At 46.6% G+C, this 26,079-nt stretch overlaps 1 protein-coding gene across 2 annotated transcripts in view; it reads right to left on the bottom strand.

Annotated features, from left to right (window-relative positions):
- LOC135223625 (uncharacterized) overlaps nt 1-26,079 on the bottom strand; it is a gene marked incomplete in the record, with an annotated part of 381,927 nt that overhangs the window by 315,693 nt on the left and 40,155 nt on the right. For both annotated transcript variants that reach the window (XM_064262235.1, XM_064262236.1), the window contains 1 exon segment: nt 14,669-14,750. In XM_064262235.1, coding sequence (XP_064118305.1) covers nt 14,669-14,750 — 82 coding nt within the window.

The following is a 26,079-nucleotide window of genomic DNA, read 5'->3' as shown; positions in this document are numbered from 1 at the left end:
GAACATAAAATTTGTCTCGGTCACATACCCGTAGAGTTAACTACAGTTATGTGCCTACTACTCGGAAAATTCAACTGATAACTGAAGCAAGTCACGAGAGAAATATACATACCAAAGACGACTAGTTCAAGCCGAACTGGATGCTTCCAAAACAGTAGCACAGGAGAGGCATTCAAACTCTCGGTGCTATCCATCCTGAATGGATTGACGTATGTTGGGCAAGATCCTAGGATTGAACCAAAAACATAGTCTCTCAGGTTCAAATTCCAGGTAAACTCCACCAAATTCCCCTTATTTCCTTGTTCATTCTGGTATAACCAGGAAGGAAAGGGAAAAAAAGAGAGGAGGATTGACTGTTATTGCCCATTCTTCTCTGTATCCCGGGGGTGACCGCGTACTGAGGCGACGGACCATCAGGCCCATCCATGCCGAGCCCCTCCCGAGACACTCTTCATTCAGCAGCAGCACTTCCACGGGCAATATCATCGGGAATACCCGTTGCCCAAGTGTTTGGGAATTTCAGAAAACCAAATCACCCTTCGAATGCTAGAAATTCCAAGGAATATAATGCTTAGCGAGACTCCCGAGTTCACAATAACAATTACCGGGAATGTCTGTCTCGACAGTGTGCTTGGAAATTACATGAAAACCAAAACACTCTGAGACGCCACAAATTCCAAGGAATTCAAGCATTTGGCGAGATTCCCAGTTATCATAGTAACAATTATCAGGAATTCTCATCTCGCCCACTTTGAACCATGTTCTCGCCCAAGTGTTTGCAGATTGTAGAAGACAAAAACACTCAGAAAGTGCTGGAAATTCTGAAGAATTTTAAGCGCTTGGCGAAACCCCCCGAATTTCATCAGACGATCATCAGGTGATGGCCCTCCTCGATTCCCGTAGAAATTGAGGAGGAATGGGCAAGATCCTTCCTCAATGGCGCTGAATCCTACAGGGAGCGCTCTGCAGGATCCCTCCCATTCACCTCACCCCTCTCGGCGTAGTCATAGGAAGAGAGGGAATGGGGGAGGAAGACTGGACACTCTCATTCGCCTTACTAGCGGAACTAGTAGCCAGAGAAGCGAGTCATGGGCAGCCATCAACCTGCAGTGATGGCGAATCTAGGAAAGCTTTACCATCTGGAGAAAACGCTTTCCTGAGGAGGGTTACGAAACTCCTACTGCAGGCGAAATGTCTGCCGCCACCAAGACCAGTCGGTCACCGTGACCGTCGTCTGGGTGACGCTTAGCGTGCACCTGACAGAGCCGATACCATCCTCGACGCGTCCCAGTCCTTGTTGAGGCCGAAACGCCTCAAGAGGACCGAAGGGGGAGCCCACACCAGTCTCTGCGTGTGCGGTCCAGCGGGACCGTCACGTGAACAGTGATGATGGTCACTCCGCAAGTCTAGGAAAGCGTCATCGTCCTCACCAGCCCCCCCATGATCTCCTCTTATCACTTGAGCGTAAAACCTGTCCGGTCCTGAGACCGAACCGGGCACATAGGCTCTCGTGACTGGACTGAGAAAAGTGCACTCCTCACGATAACCCCTGGTCGCCTCGCTCCTCCTGGTGTATCCCGCCAAGGAGGTTGAAGGGACAGGTGAGGCAGGTCTGACGCTTCCGCTCTGTCTACTGGCAAAACCGGTGGACGGAGAGGGCTGCAGGCGATCACCAACCCGCTATGATGACCGGTCTGCAGATCTGGACCAGCGATCTCCCTGCGGAAAGTGCCGGACCAAAGACGGTAGCGTCAGTCTCTTGCGTCAGGGGAGCTGCTACCAGCCGTGCAGACCATCTGATCTCGTGGTGTGATCGACGGTAGGGTGACTGGTAGCGTACGCCAACGCGGTGAGACCGAGCACTGTCCTCACGACGCGGCACAGTCTCAAAAGCAGCCGAAGCTGTTCCCAGGGACCTGGGGGACCTCCTCCCAGTCTAGCCTTGTGTACAGTCAGATGGGACTGTCACGTCTACCCTGGGTACCGGGCGATCATTACGCTAGCGATCGCCGGTCTGGCGAGAGTCACCTGGGCAACTCTTACCATCCTTCCGCCCCGTGCCTGGGTCCTGGCGGTGAGCGTACTCAAGAGGCCAGGACCCTGGCTGCTGTACACTCGGTGACGCTCGCTGGGGAGCGACTGAGACGGTTCCTGGTCCAGAGGTGGAACCTCTAGAGCCAGGAGCAGAGGTACCAGCAATGGCTGGTACCTCTACGGTCCCAGTCTTTCTCTTCCCTGGAGAAGGAGAGACGGGCCCCGTTCCTGAAGGAATGGGAGGACCAGCGGAAGGCCAGCCTGTCTTATAGGGATGATGAGACAGACCCTTAGAAGTCTCTGTGCGAGACTCCTTTGGGGGGGGGAGACCACCTTCGCCTTGGAAGGAGAAGTGGAGAAGGCAGCAGAAGACGACAACGAAGACGAAGATGAAAAAGATGACAACGACACCTCCCTCTTCTTCCTAGCCAGCTTCCTCAGGACGGCAGAAAGTTCTCCCATCCAGGACGGGGCTGCGACGGCTGCCGAAGCAGTAGGCCCCAGCACAACCTGGGAAGAAGGACCTGATGGAGCAGTAGTGGAGAGAATGCTTCCGTGAGGAGCGATACGAAACTCTTGTATGGCAGGCAAAGCATCTGCCACCACCGAGACCAGTCGGTAGCTCGAATGTGACCATCGTCTGGGTGGGGCTGAGTGTGCACCTGACTGGAGAGAGCCAATACCGTCCTCCGACTTGTCGAAGCCGAAACCTCTCAAGAGGACTGGATGCGGAGCCTCTACCAGTCTCTGCGTGGATGGTCCCAAGGGACCGTCACGTCAACCCGGGAACCGAGCAACCCTTGTGAGTGCGATCACTGGCAAGGCGCGAGTCACCTGAGCGACTTGCTCCTTTCTTCCACCCCGTGCTCGAGTCATGACGGTGAGCGGACTCAGCGCCAACGATTCTGAATGCACGCGAATCCGAAGATTACGTGCACTCGGGGACTCACAAACGAGCGCCCGACACAAAACTAGCCTTAGGCTAGTCTTAGGGGCAGAACCTCTAGGACTAGCAGCAGTGTGAACCAAAGTTTGCGCTTCTACGGCTCCCGAGACGCTAGGCCCTGGGGACAGCGTGACAGTTCCCATTCCCAAAGGAACGGGAGAGCCAGCAAAAGACCCAACCGCCTCCTCAGTTTGAGGAGACAGACCCTTAGAAGTCCCGTGATGAGACCTCTAAGGGAGAAGACTACCTTTTCCTTCTACGGCAAGGAGCCTTAGGAGTCGAAGGGGAGGAGACTGATGAAAATATGATGATCTCGAAGAGGAGGATGACGACACTTGACGAACTCTCTTCCTCTTCAATTTCTCAAAATTCTGCGAGACTTCTACCATCAGGAATAGTTAATCATCACAGGGCAGCGACGAAAGCTTCGTCCAGTGACATAACTCCAGGTTAGTAGTGGTAAATGAATATGATTACCAGCAGGGGATCAGTACACACACTTGAGGATCAATATCACAACATGCTACGAGTCACAGGTAGAATTCCATGGTTAGGATAACCAATACAAAGAGCTATCCAACCATTACTGCTGTAATCACAACCACCAGTTAGTCTGTAAAATAAAGAAAATGAAGTTTTCATAATAAAACTAATATTGTAATACTTACTTGAAAAACTGAATTAGCCCTAGTCACTGACCAGCCCGAACTATATCCCCACACATTTACCCATTAAGTGGGTAATTTTAACTGTCAGTGTTACAAACGCTGCAGGTAAAATCTAGTCAAATGAGTTACCTGTGTTACCGTTAGCAACGCTGCCGCAAATACCAGCCACCGGCCACCAGAGCCCTGTCTCCTCAATTGAATCATTCACTATCAAATTGAAGTGGGGAGGGGGGTGGGAATCATTCAGGTGTTCAGGTAAGTATTACAATATTAGTTTTATTATGAAAACTTCATATTGCAATACACTCCCTGAACACCTGAATTAGCCCGATTAACATTTACTCAGAGGTGGGATCAATCTAATTTAGCCCAACCTGTCCACGGATCATATGCAGGTAACTCATAAACAACTTACTATGTATAAAAGCCTGTATCCTCACCTAGTTATCTAACTCAGAGGTGAGGATGTTGAGTCTAAGGTACTGTCTGAGTCAGAAGTATCTCCCATGTGATAAGCTATACTTCTTATTCATGGAGGTAAATACAAATCTCCTCACCTGGTTGTCCAGCTCAGTAGGTGAGGATGCTTGCAAAGAAAGTACTTCAACATCAGTGTTGAGTCTAAGGTACTGTCTGAGTCAGAATTACCTCCCATGTGATAAGCTATACTTCTTATTCATGGTGGTAAAAACAAATCTCCTCACCTGGTTGTCCAGCTCAGTAGGTGAGGATGCTTGCAAAGAAAGTACTTCAACATCAGTGTTGAGTCTATGGCAGTCTGAGTCAGAAGTACCTCCCATGTGATAAGCTATGCTTCTTATTCATGGAGATAAAAACAAATCTCCTCACCTGGTTATCCAGCTCAGTAGGTGAGGATGCTTGCAGAGGAAGTACCATACCGTCGGTGTCGAGTCCAAGGTACCACCTTAGTCTGAAGAACCTCCCATGTGGTATTCTATATCTCTCATGTATGGAGGGGAAATGGTGAACCTCCCATGTGGCTATCTAGCCTCTCATGTATGGAGAAGTTGAGTGTGCAGGACCTTCAGTTCTCTACTGGTCACTGATGTAGATGACTTGTGCTGAAGAAGTTGTAGTCATTCCAACATGACCATCGGGATCTCCCTAACCTCAAGGGCCTAAGGAACAATATACTCAGTCTAAGCTTGACCAACATAAACACTAGAGTTCATTAGTCTATCACTGCCTCCCTAAATTTCTAACCCTAAAGTACATTTAGACTATCACTGCCTCCCTAAACTTCTAACACCCTAACTCTACCAAGCCAACTATAAAACTGAGTTACCGCAACGACAGGACTCCGCAAGTAACCTCTCTGAAGAAACTGAAATTCCCTAATGTACGGTGTTGTGAAAAACCACACCAACTCTCAAATAACCACCTACACGATCGCAGACGCCGAAACATTCCTCCAGAAGCCCAAAGGGTAGCCCTTCGCGATACTTTGCGTCCTTGGATTGACTAAGAACCCCTTCTTATGAATGTCCGGATAGCGCTGAGGCAATGATTTAACAAGAAGGCCCTCCTCACCTTGACAAGAACATAGTATAACCATCAGAAATGTTAGTCTGGTATGCAAACCCCCACGAAACCAAAGTGAAGAGGTTATCAAACAGTCCGGGCTCAGATAAACACCCTCAAAAAACACCCAACTCTCATCACATCCACACAGAGAGGGACAAGGCCTCCCACTGACTGTGAAAGGGGTCTTCCAAATACGAGCCTCATGATCCGTAACCCCTACCACACGAATCAACGAAGGAACCCCATAGAGAAAAGCCTCTACTGACTCGTAAACCGGAAGTCGGACTCTAGCAGAGGAGTTACCAGCTACCTCATACAGAAAGTGATGCTAGCCTAAGTCCTTCCCCAAAAACTGTCCGCCTCGCTGAAACCAGATCAGCCTGCTTGATGTTTGAGAGACTGCTGGTTTGGTTGAATACAACTTATCAAACATTACTTGAATTAACTGTGAGATTCCTCCGGAGCCTGGAATGCGGAAAGAGTATGGACAAAGTCCACAATCCGTTATACTCGCTTCCTTCGCCGGAGAAACAAAAATCCACAACTAGCAAAAGTCTCTCTCTTCAAAGGTATCTATCCTCTGTCAGACCTGTCCGCCCACACCAGAACAGGAAAAAGGAGAAAGGCTGAATCCCCACAAGAGCAGCACCCAAGAACCCGGAACCTACTAGGCCTGGCTGCTCGATACCAAACGACATAAAAGATCCCATCATATCTGAGCCTACGATATACCAACAAGATGATAAACTCCTGAGCAAGTTGTACTAGACTGCGCAACCCGCACTCCCCCCCCCCCCCCCCCCCCCAACCCCCCCCCCGCACCCCCCCCCCCCCCCCCCCGACATGATGACGTAACCCCTGTCCGACCGCTGTCCATCCCCTCACAAGAGCTAACTGTCACCAGTTTTGCAAAACCTGTACGAGTTAGTCACTCAACTGCGCATACCCTCACTACAATGACGACAACGTTACACCTGAGCCGAATATACCTTGGCGATGAACGCCCAACCCTGCGAGTCACTCCCACACTGTTGCGCCAAACGTGTACCAACAAAGATGATGACCTAACCTTGAACCAGTCTCACTTGACTGCAAAACTCCGCAATCACCAGTGACTATGACATGAGCCCGGGCCGACTACAATAGGCGAGCCACACCCCCTAAGAGCGAAGAGGTCGCAAAATGCGATCCAACTAACGCCCGTTACCAATACTAAATCTGGACTGGAGTCCGGAGCAAGTGAGGGAAGGAAGTACTCCCAGTAGACACGAAATCAAGGTCGAACCCCCCTTGAAACCCCTTAAAGTGGAACAGAAAAGCAGCAGGAAAAAGTTGGGAAAATAAGCAGAAGGAGAGAGAGAAGTCACTACGTGTAACCACCGGAGCACCTAGCGCCAACATTGTGAAGGTGGAGAACCAACTGTGCGGTACACAGTGCTTTAATGACGGGTTACGAACTGTGGAACCAATGGGAGCCGCAGAAGGAAATTACCAGCTACCCTAAGAAAGGGGGCCGAGGGCACAGAAAGTGCTAACTATGATTCAGATGAACTGCCAACGGCTGTAGCCCCCCAGCAATTACCGCGGTAAGCACGTTACGTCTCACACACCTAAGGTATATAAATGGGAAAAGGAAGATTACTAACTACCCTATGAAAGCAGTGGGTGATGACACAACCAGTATTGATACAGTCAATGATGGCGCAGATGAATCTCCAACTGCCGTATCCCCCACAAGAACTACGGAGAACACTACGTCTCAAAACAAGTAAGGATGAAAATACGGAGTTGCGGATACCGCCTTGAAGCATCAACACCAGCAGCCTGAGAACTACTGGACCCGTGGAAGGTGCTACGAAGGCAGCCCCTCCAAAATTACTTCCTTTAATCCCGAAGAGAGAGAGAGAGAGAGAGAGAGAGAGAGAGAGAGAGAGAGAGAGAGAGAGAGAGAGAGAGAGAGAGAGAGGTTGAAATCCCCAAATTTCAGGATGAAATGATGAAAACTCTGGCTCTGCTGTGTTATTGGCAAAGAAACCAGGATGAGCGAGAAGACTCCGAAGCAACATCCGAAGAATTACCAGATAAGAAGATTGTGTAAAGACATTATAAATTTTAACAGAAAAACTGGGCGAGAGAGAAAACTAGACCAACTCTGTTCCCCATGATAATCTGACAAACATTAGAAAATCAGGAAAATTATTCAAGACGTGATCGTGAATACAGTCCGTACTGAAGCTACAGTAATTGACTTGCGTTAATTCGATTTACAATGGGGTTAGTAATTAAAATCAGCACTACATTGCAAATAAGTCTTCCTATATCTCTCGCACAGCTGGCGTAGGCAGCAGCGTGTAGTCAGACAGCGAGATTGTTGGGTTTAAAATAGTACTTACAAAGCTAGGTGAGAGGGAGCTATGAGGTCATTCAGCGCTGAAAGGAAATTGACAGAAAAGTGTTTGAAAAGGTGTAACAGGAAGAAAAAACCTCTCTGTTGCACAATGAATCAAGTGTTAGAAGAGGGTGGAAAATAGGATGAATAGAGAGAATATGAAATCAGGAAGGTGAGAGAGAGAGAGAGAGAATTACAATCGTCTAACATCTCCACCTCCATAAATTTGCACCCTCTTCTAAGTTAAAAAGTATTATCTTAATGATAATATATACTCATATAACTGCGTACAGCTATGAACAACCGAACGAGAACTTGTTGCTAATATGATCGAATCCGATAGCAACATCATTTTATTGTACTGATCCGGGTGCGACAGTAATCGAATCCGATAGCAACATCCGTTTATTGTATTCATCCGTGTGCGACAGTAATTACTGTATTCATGTTATAAATGAAGCTGAAGCTGATAAGGCAATATTACGTGCATCAGCAACCTGGATAGCAGTCCCAAGCTTTTATATGAATTCAAATGCAGCCGTGGTAAAAGAAACTAATAGCATGAAAGAGCACATTTACTGTTGTTTCACACAGACAAAAGATTAATAAAGTAAGGTTCGTAATACCTATGAAAAAGTGAAAACGAACGGAATCGCTGAATTTTACGCAATCTAACCTGAGGGAAAACTAGCTTCAAATGAGACGTATTAGTCAAATTTTGGCCTTAAATTACATCGTAAGACGAACATTATGACTTCGTTCCATATAAGTTAAGTATCCAGATATTCATTTATGCTAACTAGGAACAAAAACATTAGTCGAGACCAAGTAATATGGTTGAATCTGGAGCCAAAGAAATAGACTAGCCGGCATCATTGTCTGTCTCAGCCATGCCTCCTTACAACAGTGCTTTTTGATGACAAGCTTGTGTAATTGTAATTTAATTGAAAAGTAATCAATTACATATTTTAAGGTAATTAAACTTAATTTCAGTTGTCACTGTAATTTGATAATATGACTGGTAATTATTTTGTAACTGTAATTGACATAAGCACAATGTAATTACTGACGGCAATTAGTCTGTTAAACGGATGAAGACGTCATACAAACAAATTCCTTATACATATCTGATATCTGATTATATGGCACAAGATACCATTGTTGACTATGTTAAACGTCAACATAGTTGAAAACACGTCTCCTTCAAGACGACAAACATGGTATAAGTGAGGAAGAGTTGTTACGTTATTCATGCTAGCCAATCAGGACAAGAATGAGTGGGATACGGCGACGCAAACTCGTATTCGCCATCAGCTGATTCCAGAGCGAAAATGACTGTCGAGTTAGTATTTATACTACGCTAAAATGATGATACAATAATACACTTATAATGCTTAGTAGGACAGAATCTGATCTTCATTCCTGTTCGACTACATTCATATTGAATTATCCTAAGATCGGATTCTCGTTCGTGTTCAAATTACACATGTACTGAATTATCCGAAGTCAGAATGCCTTGAGCCTACAGCGTTAGCCACTATAAAAATTACTCTACTGATATGTAGTACAGCGAATACTTTAGGCTAGGCTACTTTATATGCATACGATATATCATCGTGAACACTAGGCTAGCCGTGGTTAATTTTATTCGATTTCTCTACATACTGAATTATCGTAAGTCAATGTGCATTGAACAGAGAATTAGTTATTAAAAATTACCATATCGTATAAGTAGAGGAAAGGAACCTTTAAGACGAAGGAGCAGTATTCAACCCTTCAGAACCCGACAGACCCGAAACCAGACCTGAACGGCCAAACATGGCCTAAAAAGCTTATAATGCAAGGAACTCAAAGCAGGAAAAACACAAAGAGGCTCTAAGGACACTGTCCCTCTATAAACTACTACTTAGCCTATAATAGAAAATCCGACCCAAAGAAGCCTGCACTATTCTTCCTAAACACTATGTAGCCTATTATCCCTATACTTGTCTGTATCTGCCCTAAATTTTCATCATCCTGAGAACTTACACATTTAGGGAAGGGGAAATCTGCTGCCAACACTACCTGCTCCGCACCGGGGGGGCCGGCAGAACCTACCCACTTTGAGGCTTGCGGTTCTCCATTACCCCCAGCACCCGTTAGGGCCGGTTCTGGAACAGGCAGGGGGGCTGAAAAAAGAACGATTAGAATCAACTATACTACTACTACCACTACCTCTATTTTCGTTAAATTATTCATCAGGCTAGAAATATGCTAAACATACTAGATGATAACCTGTCCACTAATTTCTTGAATAACTAACTCTGTTTCCTTGTCTCCTGACCAAGACAAACATCTGTGACTGGTATTGCACTGAACCTTCCTACACGAAATAACGAAAAGAACGTCGGCTCGATCATCGAACTGTAGATGAAGTAGAAGCAGAGGCATTTGCAGACGGTGACGACGTTTATTTTAGAGCCGATGAACACCAATATGTCCAGCAGTAAAAGGCTCGATCGTCGAACTGTAGATGAAGCAGAAGCAGAGGCGTTTGCAGCCGGCGACGACGTTTATTTTCTAACTTATCCATAGCGAGTACAAAGTAGCTATCCAAAGTCAAACGGGAGAAAAAGAAAAAAAAACATTAATCACAGTCCAAGGTCCTAATCTGTATCCAAAATACGAAAACTCTTTGAGTGAGGTTGGGCTAAATGACCAAAAGTTCACCTGATGTGGGACTAATCTGCACAGCATGGCGAACAAGAAACAATTGAGGAGACAGGGCTCTGGTGGCCGGTGGCTGGTATTTGTGGCAGCGTTGCCAACGGTAACACAGGTAACTCATTTGACTAGATTTTACTTGCAGCGTTTGTAACACTGACAGTTACAATTACCCACTTAGTGGGTAAATATGTGGGTATATAGTTCGGGCTGGTCAGTGACCAGGGCTAATTCAGGTGTTCAGGGAGTGTATTGCAATATATGATTTAAAGTAAAAAGGATACTCCTCTCGCATCCGAAGTGAGAGGAGATCCCCCAAACACCAACACCACACACCCCCTCTTCTACCTTCATCCGAAAGCTAGTGAAAGGATGAAGGAGAAGAGAAATTACCAGGAAAAACAAAAGACAAACCTCTGAAGTTCCCCTTGGTAATTCGTAAAGTGTAAGCGTAAATTTCGGATGAATACATGTCTCGTTCTCACGTTAAATATATGTCTCGTCCTCACATTAAATACATATCTTGTCCTCACATTAAAAGGTGAAAGTATGTAAATACTAAAGAGGTTGGCATACCTTTGCCGCCGACCCTTAACACAAAGTAGAAAGGCGGCTATTAAGGCTACACAAAAACTGGTTTTGCATATTAATTGAATTGATTGAATTTAATATTAATATCAAACACAGTATAGTACACATATTTATTTAAAAACCTAAAATAATAAAGAAAGATCCCACTGGGAAAATGATCAACGGCCAGTCAGCAAGAGCTCACAAAAACATGTCTTCATCAGAAGACGGCTGAAAGCAAAGTGGAGTGTTTACATCCAGGCACGCTGGCCTACCCACCTGCCACACAGTAGTTACTGCCTAACCACCTTGTTCAAGAATTTAACGGCCGTAATTCCAGCTACGCCGAAAGTAATTATTTATGTAAAGGACCGAGAGTTTGTATATCGCGTAGGAACAAATCTTAGTGCCTTACTGGACCCACAAAGTGGCCAAACTCGTCAAGCTATAGTGACTCCATGCTGGTTAAAGAGACTTGTAGGTAGCGAACCCTAAAATCATACTTAGTCCAAAATATGGCAAAAAGATAAGAATTATTTTGTCTTAGCAAAGCCTTCTTAACTGACAAGCTTGTAGCTCCCTCACTCTTAGCTGTGGCTAAGGCCATTGTTTAGTTTCCATAAAAACCTCTTTGAAATGAGCTTGCTCTAAAAGGTTCAAAGGGCAGCAACTTAATGAACTTAACAACAGCATACATATTCCAAGGAAAAGTAAGCACTAGAGACCTGGAGGAATTCCACCTTAACACCTTGAAAGACATCTAAATGTCTTTATCCACAGACAACTTAGCAACTGAAGCTAACATGTCTCTCTGGCCTTAAAGGCTGCTACCAAGAATGTTTTCTCATGGTTGCAAAAAAAAAAAAAAAAAAAAAAAAAAAAAAAAAAAAAAAAAAAAAAAGAAACCTTATCATGAAGTTTGTCGAAGTACTGGTCCTGGAAAACTCCCTAATGCAGCACCAGGACCTATATACTGACCACTGGTGTTGGTAGAATCAGTAAGTACATTTTTTATTGGCGCTGATAATGGATTTCTTGCAAGATCTTGCCTTGAACTCACAAGAGCTGTGGAATACTCTGTAGTTATCTGCAGCTTGCAGGATTGTGCTGGAACCTTTCCTCTTTTGGCTGCTTCAAGAGATTCTTTCTGATAGGGAGAAGTGAGGGCAGATCTATCTGCCACTGAAAGTGCACATCCTGTAACCTGGTTTACCTTTGGCTTTGTACATTCTTTATGTCTTCCTGTTTTTTTTTACAGATCTTCCTTGTTCTACTGCAAAAGCAAATACTGTGGTTTATGTATTAGCTTTCACTGGTTCAGTCTATGAAGCCCTCAAATTGTGTATTTCTTCTTCAAGATATGTTTTACAGCTGTCAAATTTAAGCTAATCTTCTCCACACCTTTGTCTTATTAATTCACTTACACTACTAGGCAGCTTGGTGTAGAGCAAGATGGTATATAATTCACTCAATTCCAAGTGTTCACTTTCCAATGATCTGATGCAGCATTTAATTTGCACTCTGAATCTTTGTAATGACTGCATCTGCATTCAGTCTCAGTTTGGAGGATTTTTTTAACTAAATACAACTTGATCTTCTCTTTCCTGCCATAGGTTTCTTTTAACATGTTCACTGCTTGCAAATATTTATCACCTTCTAATTTACAACCAGATAGCAGTTCCACAGCCTCAACTTCCAATAGGGCCTTCAGATAGAAAAACTTCTGTATTTTCTCAAAATCAGTGCATTGGTGTACTGATACATTATAAAGTTCCCAAAATGAATTCCATTCTGATAAATCACCATTGAGATGTTTGAGGTCTAATGTAGGTAACTTTACACTAGTTTTAACAGGCAATATCGGTGCACTAGGTTCACCTTTTACAGCTAGAAAACTTGTGGTGGAGTTTAGTCTATGAATTTCAGTGCCTACCTTTAGGCTATATTCAGCTTGATTCATAATTTGGTCAGGCTGTTCTGCAGGATCCATTAGATCCAACATTTCTTTATCCAATTTCTGGATTTTCTGCAAATATTCCTTCAAGGATTTTCTCATTGAAGATATATTGATATCACTAGTATCAATAATGGTTTCAACCTTTTTTGACAAATTTAGTCATCACAGACTTAAAACCTGCCAGTTTCCTCTTTATTTCATCCATGTTAGACACCTTAGCCTATAATTTACCAACACCAAAATACACAAGTTCTTACAACTAAATAAGAGAAAAGTTACAAACTGCCAGCCTATTACAAATATATCTATATAGTACTAGCAAATATATTTAAGTTTGGCCATACCTCTTCAAATCAATCAATGGTTGATCACTATCAGTTATATTATATATAATATGCCCTTAACTACATACATACAAGTACACTGTACACAGGGTTTTATTTCAAATTAAAATTCACTTCCATATCTCAAAGCTTATCGTAAACTTCAAAATAATGTTATATTAATATTTCCTCTCTTCATTACCTCACAATTTACAATGAAGAAAAAAATAAGCAATTTACAAAGTGGAAATGTGTCAACCATTATTCACCTACCCTAACTGAAAGCAGATGCTTAGACTAGGTGGTGACTGACCGGATTGATCTTACCATTTATCCATTTCCGGCTAGGCTAACCCCTGACTCATTCTAAAATGACCGCCACAAACAGCCAGTCACATTTTTATCTTTATCGCCATGTAACACAACAAACCTTAAAATATCATAAACTAACTAGTATACAGATCACTCCTATAGCATGTGGAGGAGGAAATTACTGAAGGACAACATTGAAAGCAGCACCTGGGAACACATCACCAATGATATGTGTAGCGTTACCAAGGAAGTCGAAGCCGTTGCAGTTACTGAAAGACCCTTTGTAGCCTTCAGGTGGTCAAGAAATAAAGAGACTCAGCTTTCTAAGATTCTTAGAGAGGGCCATAACTTCCCAAGCCCTTTGGCCTCCACACTTGTAGGTGAAGTTGGAATAGGTGAGTTCTTTCCTTTGTCCAGAAAATGAGCATCAGCACTAGGACAACTCCTCCAACTAAAGTGTCTTCTACAGAAAAACCAGGCTGGTCATTTAACCCCCTCCCAACCAAGTTGGCTCTCTACCAAAGAAACAGTAGGAGCCAACAAAGGGGAAACCACTCCTTCTGGGAGTGGTTACAGCAGGAAGAAATCTGGCAGGAGGTAGAAAGGAAGCAAAAAGAACCTTTGGTGTCACAAACAAGAGTATTGCACCCAGATAACACTGGGGAGGTCTCCACCTTCTTCCTCTACCTGTTAAACTAGGCTGTTCTGATTGCAATCATGCTTGCGACATGAAACACACAAGTGTGCAGGTCAATCCCTATGGAGGAGAGGAAAAGGACACAAGGCCTGTCCTACCCTGGACAAGCCCTAAGACCAGCAATTTCCTCTCCAATATAAAAGGCTTAAGTGATTGAGGAGTTTGCATTACAAATAACTCAAACAACAACAATCTCAATCATATTTCATAAAGAAAACAAGAAAAAGTATAGAATGAAAGCAAACAACAAACTGGACAGAGAAGCTCAGAGACGTCTTCACATGATGGCAGCGGAAATCAAAGCAGAGTACAGAACGACAGGTGGGCAGGGCTTCCCCCTTACCTGTTGATGGGTATAACATTGTCTGAAAGTAAAACGGACATCCCAGCTCATGTTCACAAGCTAATTCTTATGTACATAGCAAAGGTTTGTATTTGTATAGGAACAAGTTCAAACTGAACAATAGAGTGCACCACTGTATTTTTAGATATTGACATTTCTAGGAAATATTTTGGTGACTCACCTTGACATTTTCTAAAAGTCCTTCTAGATTACCACTCTTAATCTTCTCCAAAAGTGTTGACAACCCAGTCATCTTGAACCACCTAGAATAGAAGTGTAGTAATAAATATAGACAGTACAGCTGGATGTATGAGTTACTTTCTCCTTTGCTTGTATATTAACCAAAAAAAACATACTCTAATGTGGCTTTTCAAATTATCTAGAAAGCAGCCAACCCATGCCAAGAAATTACAATTTTTGAAAGTAAATATGATATTTGTATAATCAATTAAGTTTTAATTATACTTAACCAGTAATTAAATAGCTAAAAGTTTCTACAATCGGCAGCTAGAATTCTGAAAATTTGTGAGTTGCACTATTTCTAGAGGCTAGGTGACATGTCTTACCCACTTTTGGGGCTAGAGAGGAACAAATAGCAACCATGGCTTCAATTTGTTTATGACCAGGTTCATGTGAGGGAAGCAGGGAGGGATCCAGTCATATAATTACTGGGTAAGTATAATTAAAACTTTATTTTACATATAAAAATTTCATTTTTAATTAAGTAACTTATCCAGTAATTATGTAGCTGATTCCCACATTGACAGGAGGTGGGAAATATAAACTCATCTATTTCAATACATTAGTAAAGATAATAAACTTAACATAATAAAACTGCTGGCATTGCAAAAATGCCTGTTGTTCCTTACCTGATAAATGAGCTGCTTCAGGAAGTTACTGCCTCTGGATGGCACTCATTTATCTCATAGTGGAGTGGCTGTAAAGCCAAAAGTTCCCTATATAGTGGGTGCCTTGTAGCCAGGATGATTCCAATTGCTGACAAGGACAAGGTGCCCTACCCAGGGCACAGTACATAACAACACAACAGAACAAATACCCGTCATCTAACAACGCCAAAATTACAAATACACCACTACCCTACCAAAGTTAACTGGAGGGTACTCTGGTACATAGTACCCTCAGGCTCCCATAAAATTCAACACCACAATTCAAGGCGAAGAAATGGAGGAAAGGATGCTTCCTATACTTCCTCCCCCAACACCACATTAGCCACCGAAAAATGACCCATAGACAGTTTCGACTTTCTTAAGATAATGTGATGCAAAGACTGTCTTACACCTCCAAAAGGTCACTTGCAATATGGAAGAGAGAAACAAGTTTAAAAGCCATCAACGTGGCTACAACTCTTATTTCATGAGCTTTCACTTTACACAAAGGAACTTTGTCCTTACCTAAAGGGGAATGAGCTTCAGAAATAAGATTCCTAAGGAAGAATGTCAGGGCATTCTTCGACAGAGGTCGTACTGGATTCCAAACGGAAAACCATAATGATGACGACGGGCCCCATAATTTTGCTGTCCTGTGAAGGTAAAACTTGCGAGCTCTCACAGGACATAAAACTCTCTCTTGGTCACTCAGACCTAAAATTTCTGACAAGCTGTTAATCATGAAAGAACGCAGTCAAGGATTAGAGACCAACTCATTTCTTGGCTAAGAAGCCTAGAGAAAATAAACGTACTGCATTTCCTTCTGAAACACCCACCTTTTTATCTAAAGCATGGACTTCACTAATCCTTTTAGCGGTGGATAATGTTACTACTAGGAAAAGTTTTCCTAGTCAGATCTCTTAGTGAGATAGTATCTAATGGCTCAAAACACTGCCATTTCCTGTTTTGTCGTATCGAAGGATTTAATCAAGTCTGACGAATCCTGGTTGGAGGATAAATCTATTCCTCTATGTCAGAAAACTGAACTCAGAGATATCCACTCCCCTCAGTTTCAGGACCAGGGCCAGGGCGGCTCTATATCCTTTGACTGTGGGGACGGAGAGGAGCTTGTCTCGGCGAAGAAAAATGAGGAAATCCGCTACATGCTGAAGAGTGGCTCTGAGAGGAGATAGACCCTGTCTACAACACCAACCACAGAAGACGGCCTACTTTCCCTGGTACACAGCTGCAGAGGACTGTCTGACTTGTCCAGCCATCTCTGTTGCTGCTCTGCGAGAAAAGCCTCTCGCTCGCAAGAGATGGAGGATAACAGCCAGCCGTGAAGATGTAGAGACTGGACTGTCCGGTGGTACCGTTCTACGTGTGGCTGGACGAGAAAGTTGTGCCAAGGGGGAATCTCTCTCGGTGCTTCTGCAAGCAGAGCCAGCAGGTCCAGATACCAAACAGCCTGAGGCCATGGGAGCCACCAGGATTATCCTGAGATTCGGGGTGGCCAGCACTCGGCTGATCACCTTGCGAATCAGACAGAACGGGAGGAAAGGCGTAAGCGAGCAGGGTGTCCCACGGGTGTTGAAGAGCGTCCTCTGCAGCTGCCCATGGGTCCAGCACGGCTGAAAAGAAAACCTGGAGTTTCCTGTTGTGCAGGGTGGCAAACAGATCCACTACTGGACGCCCCCACAGGTTGAAGAGCCTTTCCGCCACGTCAGGGTGTAGGGACCATTCGGTCCCTATCACCTGATCCCGACGGCTGAGCTTGTCTGCTACTACATTCCTCTTGCCTGGAATGTAGCGGGCTGACAGCTCTACCGAGTGAGCCACGGCCCACTCGTGCACCTGCAGCGTCAACTGGTGCAATGGGAGAGACACTAGGCCCCCATGTTTGTTGACTTATGCCACTACAGTGGTGTTGTCGCACATCAACACCACCGAGTGTCCCATCAAGCGGTCCCGGAACTCTTGGAGAGCGAGGAACACTGCCTTGAGTTCCAGGACATTGATGTGAAGGTGCTTGTCGTGATGGTCCCACACTCCGGCAGTCAGCAACTCCTCCAGGTGTGCGCCCCATCCCTCGGTGGATGCGTCTGAGAACAGCAACATCTCCGGGGGGGAGTGCGGAGAGGCACTCCTCTTAAGAGGTTCCTGTCGTCCAGCCACCAGGCTAGGTCCTGCCTCACCTCCTCCGTGAAGGACACGGGGAAGTACGGTGGGTCCTGTGCCTGTGACCAACTCTCCTTTAGTCTCCACTGAAGAGACCGCAGGTGAAGACGCCCGTGAGGGACTAGCTTCTCGAGTGACGACAGGCGGCCGATCACAACTTGCCATTGCTGAGCTGACTGTTCCTGCCGAGACAGGATCCGGTCGGCTGCCTCCCTGAATCTGCTGATCCGCGAGTCTGCGGGGAAGACTCACCCTGCTACCATGTCGATCAGCATACCCAGGTACTTCATCCTCTGCTTGGGTTCGAGATTGGACTTCTCGAAGTTCACCAAGATCCCCAGATTGCGGCAGAATTCGAGAAGTCGATCCCTGTCCCGTAGCGCTCGCCAGGACTAACCAGTCGTCAAGATACCTCAGAAGACGTATCCCGGACGAGTGGGCCCAAGCAGACACCAGCGTGAACACTCGCGTGAACACCTGTGGGGTGGTTGAGAGACCGAAGCAAAGTGCCCTGAATTGGTACACTGTCCCGTCGAGGATGAAGCGGAGGTACTTCCTGGAGGATTGATGGACGGGTTTCTGGAAATACGCGTCCTTCAAATCCACTGAAAGCATGAAATCGTTCTCCCTGATAGAATCGAGCACGGAACATGCCTTCTCCATCATGAACCGAGACTGACGAACGAATCGGTTCAGGGGAGAGAGATCTATCACCGGGCGCCAGCCCCCCGACGACTTCTCCACCAGGAAAAGGCAGCTGTAGAAGCCCGGTGACCGATCCCTGACGATCTCCACAGCTCCTTTGCACAGCATGGTCTTGACTCCCTGTCGAAGGGCTACGTCCTTTGATGTTCCCGGAACGTAGGTCTGAAGATGGACCGGGTTGGAAGTGAGGGGTGGCCGAGATTCGAAGGATAGCAGATATCCCTCCCGAAGGACGGCTACTATCCAGGTCTCTGCACCGTAGCGCTGCCATGTTGCCCAATGGCTCGCCAGGCACCCCCCCACTTCCGGCAGCAGGTGAGGGGGAACGCCGCCCCTAGCATTTCCCACCTCTCTTCGACTTCTTCCCTGCCCCTCCTCCTGGAGAGGAGGGCTGGGAGGGGGGCTGATAGCGACCTCCCCTGCCAGAAGTCGAAGGCAGTCTTTCCTCAGGGCTTAGAAGAGGCAACCGTCTTAGCAGCCGAGGAAGCGCTAACCAAACTCTTAGGCTTGGCCGCAGTTGATCGAGGCTGCCCAGAAGCCTTCGAAACTGCCTGGTGTACCAGACGGTCACTGTCATCAGTACGACGTCTTTCCACCGCAGCGTCCACCATCTCTCCTGGGAAGAGAGAGGAGGAACTCCGTAAAGGTCCATTGTGAAGTCCTAATGCCGCATCACCCCCAGCCGCCCTGGACACTCGGGTAAGGACTGCGTCCCTACGCCTAAGTACCAGGTTTACCGTCTGGTGGGCGAGGTAGGAGATGGCCCTACCCCCAGACTGGCAAAGTCTCCTGAAAGCCAGGGCCCGTATTTATCAAAGCTCGCAAATCCTTAAGAGTACTCTTAAATCATTAAAACACTCTTAAAGTTATGAAAATTCTTAAGAGAATTTTACGAAGCCTCTTACGCGCTATGAGTACTCATATCTCAGGCCGAGATTTAAGAGTGGTGGAGGGGTCTCCTAAGTACTTAGGAGTTTCTCATAGCGGTAGTGACAGACTGTAAACATGGCAGACGAGCAAGAACACCGCTTTCGCCGCAATCCGAGGAATTTTCGTCCAAGACTGGATATTTCATGTGTATGACGACAGTGAGTTTAAAAAAAGATATAATGTTGATCAAAGTGGCCTCATGTATGTGACTGACTTGATCAGAGAGGCGATTGCCAACCGCACAGAGAGGTTTTCTGCGGTTTCTAACATATCTGTCTCTCTCTCTCTCAAAATTAATGGATTAATTAATTTGATCACATATATTGGCGCGATCACATATATTGGCGCAGGATTAGACACGAAGGGTCAAGAATGGAATGAAAATTAAAATCCTTAGAGCTTTTTTTGGTTAGTAGCGAGAGAGGAGCACTAGGCTATAGTTACTAGTGCTTCACCTCTTTCATGTCTCATTTTATTTGTGTATATATATATATATATATATATATAGTATATATCTATCTATCTCTATTTCTATCTCTCTCTATATCTATCTATCTATCTCTCTATATCTATCTCTATCTATCTATCTCTCTCTCTATCTATCTATCTCTATCTCTATCTATCTACCTATCTATCTATCTATCTCTATCTCTACTATCTCTCTATCTATCTATCTCTATCTCTCTATCTATCTATCTCTATATCTATTATTTTTCTCTCGATTTATCTCTCTATCTCTATCTATCTCTATATCTATCTCTATCTATCTATCTGTCTCTATCCATCTATTCCTATCTATCTATCTATCTATCTATCTATCTCTATCTATCTATCTCTATCTATCTATCTATCTCTATATATCTCTATCTATCTATCTCTCTCTCTATCTATCTATCTATCTCTCTATCTATCTCTATCTATCTCTCTCTATCTATCTCTCTCTATCTATCTATCTCTATATATCTCTATCTATCTATCTGTCTATCTCTATCTCTATCTATCTCTATCTATCTATCTCTCTCTATATCTATCTATCTCTATCTATCTATCTATCTCTATCTATCTATCTATCTCTATCTATCTCTACTTTTGAATTCAACAATAATATACAGATCACAAGGTTAATATCATAATTAATGATATATTGAATTTTTAAAATACTTTTTTATTAAAATAATGGCGAAATCGTATATTCATGGATTGTACCACTATATTTTCCGCTATTGTTAGCGAGATCTTCGCTTAAAAGTTTCTCTTAAACATACCGTTTTTCATAGCTAAGAGATTCTCTCAGAGCGTTGATAAAACACTCTTAGAAGTTCCTCTTAACTATGAGTGATTGACTTAAGAGAGAATATTTATGAGATGTCATAGGAACTATGATAAATACCGGCCCAGGTCCCCTTCAGGAGTAATATTCCCAAAGTGGCCACAACCTTGGACAGTGTGAGGGACCACAGGTCCAGCCAGGAGACTGCCTGGAAAGCCGCCATGGTGGTGGATTCCAGGGCGAGTGCCTCCTGCTGCGAGAACCAGAGGTTCTCCGACAGGAGCTGCTGCAGAGACACTCCCGGAGTTAGCCTGGCTAGCTCCGGGTTAACCTGTTTGGGCGGCATCGGATCCTCGGATGGCAGGTAGAATTTTCTCTGTCGCAGTAGAGGAGGAGGAAGTAGCTTAGACGACCTGCCAGACCAAAGCGAACCCTACTGTCCGGAGATGAGTGAGTCCACCTGGCCTAGCACTGAGTTGGCCAGCTCCGATCGCGGCAGAACCACCGTTGCCCTGGGTTCCTTTTTAGGCCCCCAGAACGACTCGAGCCGGGACGTGGGCTCAAAAGGTGGGAGCGGCGATCCTTCCCCGAGGTCGTTGTGCTGACAAATCAGCGCAATGACCTCGGCAAAATTCCTCTGGACCTCAGGAGTGACCGCATCTTGAGGAGTAGGACCGTCAAGCCTCTCCAGCAAGAACAACTCCCGAGACCCTCCTCCTTCAGAAGGAACAGCGACAGACCCCTCCCGGTCTCCTCCTGCCACTTGCGCATACAACCAGGTCGATCCGAGGACCATGCCTGGCACGTAGGGCATCGTGGCAGGATCACTCCTTGTTGCCTCGCCCTTCCCGGTGTAACCCGAGGAAGTTGAAGGAACAGGAGAGGAAGACCTGACGCTCCCCCTCGCTCACCGGCAGAACCCGTGTGCTTGGGGGGCTGCAGGCGATCACCAACCGGCGGTGGCAATCGAGCTGCAGGCCTGGTCGCGCCGCTCCCTGGGGCGAGCGGCTGGACCGAGAACAGCGGCCCCGGTCCCGTGCGTCAGAGGAGCTGCTGATGGTCCCCCTATCCGTCTGGTCCCGGTGGGAGTGGCAGTCAGGGGACCTGCAGAGACCACTGGCGCGGTGGGACCGGTGCGTGTCCTCACAGCGCGAGTCGAACTGCTGGGACCAGCCGAGGGGACCTCTTACCAGCCTCAGCCCATGACCAGTCAGGGCCGGCACGTCAACCCTGGTAACCAGTTGGTCGCTGTGAGAGCGGCCGCTGGCCTGGCGAGAGTCACCTGAGCGGCTCTCGCCAGCCTTCCACTCCGTGCCTTGGTCCTGGCGCCGAGCGAACTCGGACGCCTGAGCCTTGGCTGCACGGTCGCCCACGGGCGACCGTACACTCGGTACCTCTCGCAAACGAGAGGCCGAGCCGGAACCTGGTGTAGCAGCAGCACCCCTAGCACCAGGCGAGGAAGTACCGGTGTTAGCCGGTACCACTCTGGTCCCCATCTTCTTCTTCCTTGCGGAAGGAGAGACGGGCCCTGCTCCCGAAGGAGCAGGAGGACCAGCGGAAGAACCCCCCGTCCCACTGGAGTGAGACGGGTCCTTAGAAGTTCCCGAAGGAGCCTTCTTGGGGGGGAGGAGGCAGACTTCTTCTTCCTCAGCTTGGAAGCCTTGGAAGTCGAAGGGGAAGAGGCACCAGCAGGCGACGAAGACGACGACAACACCTTCCTCTTCTTCTTGTTCTTCGTCAGCTTCCTCAGGACAGAAGTCAGGTCCTCCATCCAGGATGGAGCCGGGGCTGCTGTTGACAAAGCATCAGGGCCCCACCACGGGCTGGAACAACGTCGGGTAGTTTAGGAGGGGTTCCCCCTCGTGCGCAGGGGGGGGGGGGGGGGACCCCACCCCAAGCGAACGGAAGACGCCGAATACAACTGCATGTCGGGGTACCTTGCGCCCTCCTCTACGCTCGACGGATCGGGCGAAGAGAAGAACCTAGAAACCCACCCCGCGGAAGGGGAAGGTGCCATATGCGGGAGATGAGCCGGGGGCAGGAAAGAAGACGAAGTGTCCGTAACCAAGGGAGTCGCTGGAGAGCTTTCCGACGACTCCTTGGCAGGTCTAAGCTTCTTTCTACCCTTGTACAGCCCCCACTGCACCTCCGACCAATTACAACAGATATTACATGGCTCGGCCTGAGAGCATTCACGCCCCCGCCACCGAGCGCAAAGGACATGAGGATCAATTTCGGGGAAAGAGCGTAAGACCCCGCACTTACGGCCCTCCACACCAGGGCACACTCTGCGGCTGATGGGGGGGGCACGAGGATAGCTTCATTGCCCGAGGATCCATAATCAATGTTATAATAAAAGAATAAAGAAAGTCACGTACTTACAATACACTTTCACAACACTGACAAACCAAGTTGAAGAAATCAAAACACAACCAAAGCATACGACGATGAAGCGGGCAGACAGCGATGACGAACACGTCCTCCACCAACACGGCCGAAAGCAAAAGTGATTCTTCCCCTCCCAGTCGCGCAAAGGACCGATGGTTTGCATTACGTATCGGAACAAATCGTAGTTTCCTTGGATAAGTCGTGGTTGGAAGTCATTGTTTACGAGTTTTGTGAAGAAAGTGCCCCAGCGTCCATGGGTACAAGTGGTGTGCAGATTTAGCACATGGAATGGAAAGTTTATTGACACAAGTGACTCCGCAAACATTGAGATGGCGTCAATCTTCTATATTGTTTGTGTTATGGCTCACTACCAACTCGTGACTGGTACCCATCTCCGGTGTCAGGACGTGTTAAAATGACAATTTGTCGAAAATTGCATTTTTCCTAACTATACAAACCTGAGGTCCTTTAACAATAGGAAGGTAACTAGCGGCAGCTGGGACGGTCGTAAGCTTCGAACAAGGGGAGAACGGTAGTTAACTGCTTGTCCGATCGTGCGCGCGCCCACGCGCCCGAGAGAGGTGAAGAATCACTTTTGCTTTAGGCCCATGCAAAAAGTTGCAGAGTGAGGGGTGGCATGAGGTGGGACTATATGTAAAGGACCTCAGGTTTTGTATAGTTAGGAAAAATGCAATTTTCGACAAATTGTCATTTGTTCCGATACGTAATACAAACCCTCGGTCCTTTAACAATAGGAAGACTCACTTCTTGGTGGGAGGAATCTGAGTCTTTTTGGTGAACAGACTGGTGTTCGTCCAACCCTGGAGTGCCTCCCTGGTCGTAAGAGCAAGGGAGGGATCCAAACCTCTGTCCGATTGATCGGGGTGTGCACCGCAGGATCAATGGTCAGACCTCTGGGCCAAGTACTAAGAGAGAGGCAAGCGTATCTCTTCGTACCAGCAAGCAAGAACTTGTTCCTGTTTGCAAGAGACAATCATAAAATGATGGGTTTGTCTCAAATTGGCATCCACTTCCTCCCCCTTGTTGGAGGAAGTGGTGGATATTTACTCCTATCCCTACTGAAAGGGATAGGATGGTGCTCTGTTGAGTAGCTCACCTGCATCTCGTCCTTACCCAGCAGGGTGACGACCGTGTCCATCTACCCAGAGGTAGAGGGAAGAAAAAGATGGGAAGAGGAGCCAGTCACACTCTCATTCCTCATCCATTCTTACGGTCACACCAGGACTCGATGCTGTTCAGCCTGCGAGGGTCTGGGTTAACTACACAACGTGTTGAGCAACCACCACGGTTCCCAAGGAAAAAGATCCAAGGAACTGTGGGCAATATCCCGAAGGTAGAAGGAGGTGCATGCGGTCCGGTTGGACCAGGCGCCTGCCTTCATTACCTGCGCCACGGAGAAGTTCTTGCGGAACGCGAGAGAATGATGAAGAGGCGTCCACACTCATCCTGGGTGTCGAGTTTCTTCAGACAGCTCCGTCGCGCCTTCACAGGACAAAGCAGCATAGCCTTCGTATCGGAGGCGGTGAAGTCCATTAGGGAGGGTATTGTGAAGGACTCGAACCAATCGTCAGTTACCGAAGGGTTCTGAGTCTTTGCTACGAAGATCGGTACGAAATCGAGCGTCACAAATCCCCATCCCTTTGTGCTTGACTTATCAAGAGAAGTCATGCAGTTACCTAAGACGAAAAGAAGGGGATAGTCGTATGACCTATCCCTCTTCTCGACTTTGGTTATGTACAGTACTCATACTGACAAGCTATTAAGACGAAGTAATGATTGCTCTGGAACAACCGAACTAAGTCCACAGCATAGTTCGTAACTGACTCGGGCGCTCTGACAGCTGCCGACTGACTGGTTCGGAATCAGTAGAGGCAAGTTGTCCAAGCATCCGGGTAAGTCACGTGACCTTCGCCCTTTAAAGAGTTATGCTGAGAGACCAAACAAATAAAATGACAATTTGTCGAAAATTGCATTTTTCCTAACTATACAAACCTGAGGTCCTTTAACAATAGGAAGGTAACTAGCGGCAGCTGGGACGGTCGTAAGCTTCGAACAAGGGGAGAACGGTAGTTAACTGCTTGTCCGATCATGCGCGCGGCGAGGTGAAGAATCACTTTTGCTTTAGGCCCATGCAAAAAGTTGCAGAGTGAGGGGTGGCATGAGGTGGGACTATATGTAAAGGACCTCAGGTTTGTATAGTTAGGAAAAATGCAATTTTCGACAAATTGTCATTTGTTCCGATACGTAATACAAACCCTCGGTCCTTTAACAATAGGAAGACTCACTTCTTGGTGGGAGGAATCTGAGTCTTTTTGGTGAACAGACTGGTGTTCGTCCAACCCTGGAGTGCCTCCCTGGTCGTAAGAGCAAGGGAGGGATCCAAACCTCTGTCCGATTGATCGGGGTGTGCACCGCAGGATCAATGGTCAGACCTCTGGGCCAAGTACTAAGAGAGAGGCAAGCGTATCTCTTCGTACAGCAAGCAAGAACTTGTTCCTGTTTGCAAGAGACAATCATAAAATGATGGGTTTGTCTCAAATTGGCATCCACTTCCTCCCCCTTGTTGGAGGAAAGTGGGGTGGATATTTACTCCTATCCCTACTGAAAGGGATAGGATGGTGCTCTATTGAGTAGCTCACCTGCATCTCGTCCTTACCCAGCAGGGGTGACGACCGTGTCCCTCTACCCAGAGGTAAGAGGGAAGAAAAAGATGGGAAGAGGAGCCAGTCACACTCTCATTCCTCATCCATTCTTACGGTCACACCAGGACTCGATGCTGTTCAGCCTGCGAGGGTCTGGGTTAACTACACAACGTGTTGAGCAACCACCACGGTTCCCAAGGAAAAAGATCCAAGGAACTGTGGGCAATATCCCGAAGGTAGAAGGAGGTGCATGCGGTCCGGTTGGACAGGCGCCTGCTTGCATTACCTGCGCCACGGAGAAGTCCTTGCGGAACGCTGAGAAGAATGATGAAGAGGCGTCCACACTCATCCTGGGAGTGTCGAGTTTCTTCAGACAGCTCCGTCGCGCCTTCACAGGACAAGCAGCATAGCCTTCGTATCGGAGGCGGTGAAGTCCATTAGGGAGGGTATTGTGAAGGACTCGAACCAATCGTCAGTTACCGAAGGGTTCTGAGTCTTCGCTACGAAGATCGGTGACGAAATCGAGGCGTCACAAATCCCCATCCCTTTGTGCTTGACTTCTGAGAGAAGT

The sequence above is a fragment of the Macrobrachium nipponense genome, chromosome 10, assembly GCF_015104395.2.
Source record: "Macrobrachium nipponense isolate FS-2020 chromosome 10, ASM1510439v2, whole genome shotgun sequence".
NCBI classification, from domain to species: domain Eukaryota; kingdom Metazoa; phylum Arthropoda; class Malacostraca; order Decapoda; family Palaemonidae; genus Macrobrachium; species Macrobrachium nipponense.
This window is presented reverse-complemented; position numbering and strand designations above follow the sequence as displayed.